This window comes from Limanda limanda, chromosome 5, assembly GCF_963576545.1.
Source record: "Limanda limanda chromosome 5, fLimLim1.1, whole genome shotgun sequence".
Lineage (NCBI taxonomy): Eukaryota > Metazoa > Chordata > Actinopteri > Pleuronectiformes > Pleuronectidae > Limanda > Limanda limanda.
Genome location: NC_083640.1, coordinates 22,112,869 through 22,120,988, shown reverse-complemented (window position 1 = coordinate 22,120,988; position 8,120 = coordinate 22,112,869). Strand labels below are relative to the sequence as shown.

Here is an 8,120-nt window from a genome sequence, read left to right as displayed (position 1 = left end):
TTGTTTCCCAACTTCCTTTAACATTGAAATATAGCATGTTTTATAATATTTCCACCAATTTCCCTGGTAATAATTCATCTTATTCTGAAAAAAAGGCATTATTTGAGGACTCATGTCTATTTTTGTGCTCTTATTTATTGTTCTCATTCAATGTGTTTGGTTGTGATAATTGGTTTCTATGCAGCAATTCAAATTCAATCCTCTAATCCAACCAAGTGACCTGGATTGTTTTGTTTTCCTTGCTATAGTACAGACATTGGTCTTGGACAAAACAACTTATTCTGTAACATCTGAAACATCATCTAGAAGTGTTTTCATTTATGAGACTTTATCTAAACCCATCACATTACAGGCATTGCTCACCTGAGATAAGCAGTGTACAAGGAGCACAGCAAACATTTTTAAAACCGGATCACTATCAGTAAAGATCACGATAACACAGAGAAACTTGGCCTTAAAGCAAAAGTCGCTGTGCAGCAACAAGAGACGACTTGGAAACTAACACTTAACTCAGCAGGAAACAGCCGGGACCCGTCGGACGGTTTCCAAATATTCTCATTGTGTGTGATTTTCTTTTATTGGCTCCAGATTCTGGAGCCAATACTTTTCCTCGCTCAATTTCCTGATTTCATGTATTTTCTAAACATGAAAGTTAAAATAAAGTTTTTAAGGTGTCTGAATATGTTGTTAATAAACAGTTTTATAAAAACAGATGAATCCCTGCAATCCTTTGTTCTCCTGCAGGAAGCTCACACTCACATCTTTACCTTCGTCAACAATATTACAATGCAACACTTTTAACATCTTCACTTCAGTCAACAATTGAACCATTTATTTGCCAAGCAGACTACGGAGATAGAATCGTCGGTGCACACGCACTTAAAGCATTTTTGCACCTCGGACCACACCCTGATCAAATATGGTATAGAACATATTTAAACCTATGCACTGGGTGTGACCTGAAGAGCTGCCTACTTTTTCAAAGTAAACCCAACAGTGCATCTACTTTCAATTCAATTCAAACACTGCAGAATTCTGCAATGTTGAAACCTGGTATGAAAAAAAGAAACACGTTTCAGGCAATGTTTGGCGTTCAGATATATATATATTTTTTTAACAAACATCAGAGAGCAAACCTAAATTTCCTGTAACTTCAAATACCTCAAATAGTTTGACTTGGGGGAACATCCCCATGTACTGTACACACTGTACATACAGACGTCTCCTGAGTGCTGATTTTAATAATGTAGTACATTTTTATCTAAATTACTGCTGATAAATAACAACATATTGAACCTGGAAGGTTTTATTTCATTCTGATAAATCCACTTTAAATAAAAAGCGAACAGACTTGGTAAGTTAAATGAAGTCGCAGGTCACTTGCTGCTGCAGGAGGGGGCGCCACACTGACCTCATGTGGCTGTAATCATGTCTTACAAACAGTGAGAGCAGTGTAACCTCGCTGAGTTTTCCCTGATCATACAAACAACAAACATAGATAATAAACAAGAGTCATTAAAAAGATGTATAAGGCAACGATAGGCTGTTGAGGCAGGAAGTAAACTGCCATTGTTGATAAAGGGCCAGTTCAACCCAACTCTTCCTTAGCTCCGGCAGAATGAAGACCATGAAGACAGTTACTACCTGCAGCAGCCCAAACCTTCACGTTGATCAGTTCAAAGCAGAAACCATTGGTTTATTCAAATGTGGATTAAACTGTTACTTTTATTTTTGAAGTGTGATATTAAAACATAACAAATCTTTGGGTTTTTGACACATTTGCAGAAGTCACCTTGCGCTATAATTACTTTTTCACCATTTTCTGACATTTCTTTAGACAAAATGGTCTCTAGGTTAATTAAGAACATGTCTAAAGATTAGATTTGAGAATGATTTGAAAACAAAAACCTTCCATATGCCTCTGCTGTATTGCAGTGGAGGCCAAAAATCTCAAAGGTTGATATCTGAAAAGGAAATATAAATAAATATCTGCAAGGCTGGAAAACGTGAACAGACGCTTTGGCAATGGCCACTACTCTTCTTCCTTTCTCATTTGGTAGTGATGGCGACCCCCCTCTTGACCCAGGCGTTGCTGCTGACCAGAGAGAGCATGAAGCGAGCCACGTCTCCTCTTCCCACCGCACCGCCTGCAGGCTGACCGCTGCTGGGGGGCACAAAGTATCCCTCGTGGGTCAGAAACTCTTGAGCTGTAGAGGCAACAGAGAGGAGAACCCGAGAGTCAGTGGAGTTACGACATAAGCGTTACAAATAGAGAAGGGGGGACAACGTTTTCCTGGAAGCAAATGGAAAAAACCTCAGGAAAGGCCTGTTATTTACACAAATTGAGCCCATTCATTCATATAAACAAGCCAGCATATGATAAGAACACGTGCTAATGAGCTTGAACTGTGTCAAAGTGGATCCTGAGGCAATGCACATCATGAAGGAGGCTCTGCTGCTCTTGGATGCGAAGCCCTGGCCACAAACAAAAATGCATACTGTGCTTGTTTTGCTGACGTGGATATTTTAAAAAGGTTCCTGACTGAATATTGGAGATAAACTCTGTTTTTTAACTGATCCACAGTTCAGTTCTTCGGTTCCACACAGGAGATCGTAGACACTCACCAAAGTTACATCGAGCAAGAACGGATGTTCAGGCTGAGGAGTGGGAATGAAAAAGGAAACATTCTCTCTATTCCAAGTCACTGAACCAACAAAATGGTTTTCAAGCTGCTCTTTTAAGATTAAAAAGTTGAATAGTGTTGCTTTAATGCCAGTTCTTGGGCATGTTCAAGTATTTTCTGTCTCGCTCTGTTGGCGCCTGGCTGTTTGCCTTTACCTGAAGCCGCCAGGTTCTTGAGTCCAGGCGGACGGACCACGGTCCAGGTGACGTCCTCTGTCTTCTGCAGGAACTCCTCCATCTCATACATGTTGGTGAGGACGCTCCGGATCATCGGCAGCAGGAGGAAGCGGATGAGGTAAGGCGCGTTCGTTCCTGAGTTGGCTAAAAATGGAGAACAAAAAACACAGAATTAAAAACTTAACTTAAACTAAACTTATTTTGCTGTAACTAACTTTTATTACACTTTTATTTATGAATCTGTCCATTATTGATTTATCAAATAATTGTTTAGTCCATGAAATATTCAAAAACAGAGACAAAGTCATTCAAAAGGCCTCAAAGGCTTCACCATGTCAACTATGCTGTTACATTATCGGGACATATGATTGTTTTTTGGGTCAGAGCCTCAAACAAGTGGCTCCTTGAAGAAATTTCAATAAAACCTGAACAAGCCAAGAAACTATAACGGCCCTGAGTTTCCAAATGAGTTGAATAAGTTGAACAGATAAATCTACACTTACATACTTCCTATTTATAACATCATGTGAGCTGGACTTACGCTCAGTGTACCAGGAGGTCATGGTGATGATCCTGTTGACCCGGGCCTCTCGCATGGCGCTGATCATAGCCTTCATGGACAGGGTGTAGCCCGACACGCCCGAGAAGAAGGAGGCCGGGAAGCCGAGGCAGGACATGATCACATCCTGTCCCTTGAAATGACTCTTCAGACTGTCCGCGGAGAAAATATCAGCCTCCACCACCTGGAAGCAGACAAGGAGAGTAAATGAGTTTCAGATTTGTATATGAAAGACGTTCAAATGCTTTTATTTTTATATTGTACTGATGAACTGTTAAAGATCTTCCACATGCAGGTGGTGTTAAAAGACAAGGATGGTTTACAGTTCAGTTCCACTTTGAGTACCCGTGCTTACTGTGTAACCTCTGCAGAGCTTACTATTAAAAACTTCCCAGTCTGAGAATCTCATTATTTCAAATCTTGAGATGAATTTCCATCACACTGGTTTACAGTTCCCTTCCGAGCTGCAGTGCCACAGATCAGGAGAACATCGGCTCGACCCCCAGCTCCTCCCGTCTGCAGGTCCAAGTTGCTTTTGGCGAGGACACTGAACTATAAACTACCCCTGATGTCTTATTGGCTGAATGAAAGGAAGAGCTGTATAAAAAATACCTGGTGTGTAAAGTGCTTTGAGTGGTTTGTTAAAACTAAAAACACATTATATAAGTACAGTCCATTTACCCGGATAAGCAAGATCATCTTTAAATACAGGTCACAAATATTAAGTTTCATTTAAAATAAAAATAGAATCATTTGAATCTTATCTGACCAGAGATTTGCATCATTAAATAATAACATTCACTCCTTTTCCTTTCTATGAGTCATCATGCGTCCAGCTGATAGACCTCGTATTACTACGGCAATGTTCTCGCTGTTGTCCGTTGGTTTATTGGTTTATTTGCTTGTTTGTCAGCAGGATTATGCAAAAAAGTGCTGAAAGCATTTCCATGAAACTTGATGGAAATCGGGCCAAGAAAGAACTGATAAAATGTTGAAACAGATGCTGACAAACAGGCAAACCGAGCAATGTTTTATCTGACATATTTAGGGGACTGAAATCTGTGGGAGTGTGAAATCTTGGGCAGCTTGATTGAATGTACAGAGCCTGCTGGGCCTTGGTGGAGGTATGTGCACCACTGAGGGACATTCTACATGTAGTTTGTTGCTGTCTTGCATCTTGGATTATGTCAATCTTTCCATTTTCCCCTCCAAGTTCTGCTTCTTGCATTTTCAACACGTGCATCAATAGGTTCACCGAAGTTTCTTTGACAATAACAAACTTTTGCTGTTGTGTCAGGGCGACAAAAGTCAAGAATAACACCAGATTTATTATCTTTGCTGTGGTGCAGAATCACAACCACATCGATAAACTTGCGGGGACGTTTGTGGCTACCGCCCAGAAACACTGAGAGTACTTCAGGTTTTTCCTCCTTAACCCTCATCAGGACACAATACAACATTTATCACTGACTGAACTTTGAGCCCAGCTCACAGAGAGGAGCAGCAACAGCAGCCTGTAATAGTCACGCAGCACAATAAAACACACACAGCCAGTGTGGCGTTACCTTGAGATTATCATGATGTATGGCAAGTTTCCCCGGGTTCCTGACGACGGCGGTGACCGTGTGACCCTGCTGCAGCGCCTGGTTGACCAGAAACTGACCAGTCTGCCCAGTGGCTCCCAGCACAGCGATCTTCATCCTCAGAGTCTGACAAACAGAGCTCAGTCAGGGCTGAAGCCGTTGAATGGTCTGACCTCTTAAAGTAACCACGGGGGAGGTTCCCTCACTGTTTCACAAGCTCAAGTGTAAAAAGTTGATTATTCTTGTGCGATAAAGAGCCTCTGTGACCGATGTTGAATTTAGAATAACTCAATGTTTACCTCAGGTGCCTCAAACATTTCTCTTGATGATCTTTGAGAAGATTCAACCCTTTTTTTTAGCTGATATGTAACTAACACACCAGAAAATCAATAAAAAATACCAATTAAAGATTTTTCTTTCAATTAACAGAATGTCAATTGTGTAAAAAACACAAAATGTAATTTCACATTTGAAAGCGAGGCACCAGAAGATGTTTGAAAGTTTAGCTAAAACAAGAAGTTGTATGATTAATGATCAAATTGTTGGCTGAATTATTTTGCTCAACTCAATTTAATCACTTCAGTTGATTTAATCAAAAACAATAAACCCCACAATCACTGGCAATATAAACATTACACAACAAGTTACTGATGTTTACACAAGCATTCTTTGTAAACACACAGTATTTTCCATCGTAAGTTTCTCTTGTCAATAACAATTATGAATATCACCCAAATGTTTGACAGGTGAGATACAGTTTGAAATATGTCGAACATGGAGTTAAATCCTAAACCCATCTTTCAGTTTTGATGAACAGTGAGAAAACCATTCGTCCCAATTCAGTCACAGAGACACAAAAACTTTGATGAAACCAAATGAGCACAACTACTTCTGTGCGTCTTTGTTGCAGCCAAACTGAGCTGAATGGATTATTTCTGTAGCCGAGGATGATGATGAGATTCTTGGTCATATGCTCCTGAGGAAACCACATTCACACATTCGCTGAGGTTTAACAATATTGGTCAGGAGATCATTCTGAAGTTGTATTTCTTGGTTTAGGAATAAGTAATTTAGGAAAAGACATTTTAATACAAAAATGAGACGCTACTGTCTAAGTTATAACATTTCTAAGTATTTACAATCCTTAATTTGTCGTGGTTGAATTCTAGTTTTCAGTCTTCTCCAGGTCAGTCCACTCAGTGAAGCAGATATGATTTGGGTTTGCTCACAGAAGGACGTTACAAGAACTGCACTTGAAAAGAGTCAGTTTCACTGTAAAACACATTGAAAGCAGACTCATCGGTTAGAGGGAAAATCTGTGGCGCTAATCGGAACCAAATACAGCCACAAATTACAAATTACGTCCTCATGGATTCTGACGTGCAGTGACGCAAGTTGTGGGATGACGTGTGAGATACCCGGGGTTGATGTGTGTGTGTCTGTGTGTGTCTCTGTGTGTCCACTAGTGACTGCAGCTCACACAATAAGCAGCACAGCTCTGGAAGCAGCTGCCTGAAATGCTGAATTCTCAATCCACTGTTATTTTTAAATCCAGACTGAAAACTTTATTTTACTCACAAGTGCCTTCAGTGTGTAAGATTAAGGTGAAAGTGATCTATTGGCAGAAATTGAATATTGAATAATCCTCGTGATGTTTTCACTAGTGATGTTTCATCTAAATTGTACGAATTGATGTTCTTTTTTACAACTGAAACTTAGTAGTAAATTATTTTAAAGTGTAATACTGTCTCATCATGGCATTTTATTCTACTTTCATTTAGATTTCGCACAGTTCTCTCAATTTTATTTGTACTATTTAACTGATTTAGCTTTTCATACAGTTGTAGTCTTTTTATTTATTTAAATCTCTTAACTATTTTATTCTACTTGTTTTAATCTCTTTCGATTTGCTTGAAAAATGCCGCTTTCTAATTGTTGTTTTGAATGTTCCTGTGTGAATATACCTGTGTTTAAAATGTGATTTATAAATAAAAACCAAACTTTAATTTGAATCGTTTTCATCCTCCTGACCCCATGTTTTCCTCCTTGACTTCTTCTCCACATTTTACTTGCACCGACGCTGTCAAACGACGCAGTGTGGCATTACCGCTCCCTAGTGGCAGGACAATTTACGTTGTGCTGTCAAGAGTAGTGTCAGTTTAGACTGAAAAAGAGCCTATATTTGTTCACATTATGTTAAAAATTACAATGCCGATCTCACTATTAGTAGTTACTGCGTGTTTGTTGTGAACAAATAAGCCGAGAATGATCAACTAGTGACTTAAAAAAAAAAGACAACTTAAAAACCTGATAATTCTCAGGCAGGTTCTGCAGATGTTTCTACTTTTGATTTCTACGGTGGTTTACAGACATTTGTAAATCACAGAATTTACTCTTTTGAAGACAAACTCGCAGTTTCAACACAAACGGACACTACAACATTACAACTGTTAGATATTAACTAAATCAATCCGTGCATGTGACTGAACACGCAGCTTCCTGTAAGGTTGGCTACTTGTTATCAAACACATATACATCTTTAAATATTAATATCAATTGTCGTGCAGATAAAACGTTGTTTTGTTGTAGATGTTAAACGTTATTGTTGTTGTTACTAAAACATCGACTCACAACAACTCACCTTGTCCATCCACACTTCCTGTCAGCGAGGGAAACGTTCAAGAGCAGCAGCGTTCATGTGTGCTGGTTAAGCAACGATTTTCAAAAAAGTTTCTAATGGACCAAAGAGAATGTCCAATAAGTAAAATTCAATGTAATAATTAAGTAAAATGTGTTATTACTAAATATTTTTTAAATAAATGTGATTATTCACTTGTCACAATTTCAGGGGTTGATCAATTAAAATACCCAGAATCTGCTGGTCACATCTCTGAGGTTATTATATAAACTTGCTCTTTTCAGTTCATATTAAACATTTAAGATTTTCTGTTTTGACAAGACAAGATGTAAAAATGATCATTTGGTAACCTCTAAATTTGTGATGTGTTTATTAAATCCATGTGTTTGTCGCTAATTAATTATAGATGTTTCCACTTTCCGGATAAGAAAGTGGTACCAGATTTCTATAGTGGTGGTATAGGAATAAAACATTTCATTA

At 38.8% G+C, this 8,120-nt stretch overlaps 1 protein-coding gene across 2 annotated transcripts; it reads right to left on the bottom strand.

Moving 5' to 3' along the window:
* Nucleotides 1-1,085: 1,085 nt before the first annotated feature.
* LOC133001838 (flavin reductase (NADPH)-like) lies at nt 1,086-7,698 on the bottom strand. 2 transcript variants are annotated; one of them, XM_061071538.1, is made up of 5 exons: nt 7,644-7,698; nt 4,985-5,128; nt 3,402-3,603; nt 2,840-3,004; nt 1,086-2,207 (listed from the first exon to the last, which is right to left on the bottom strand). In XM_061071538.1, exons 1-5 carry the CDS (start codon nt 7,650-7,652, stop codon nt 2,050-2,052), a joined length of 678 nt encoding a protein of 225 aa, XP_060927521.1. In that variant the 5' UTR covers nt 7,653-7,698; the 3' UTR covers nt 1,086-2,049. The 2 variants fall into 2 exon arrangements, with proteins under 2 accessions (XP_060927521.1, XP_060927522.1); XM_061071539.1 differs by having other exon boundaries at nt 7,634-7,662.
* Nucleotides 7,699-8,120: the final 422 nt, after the last annotated feature.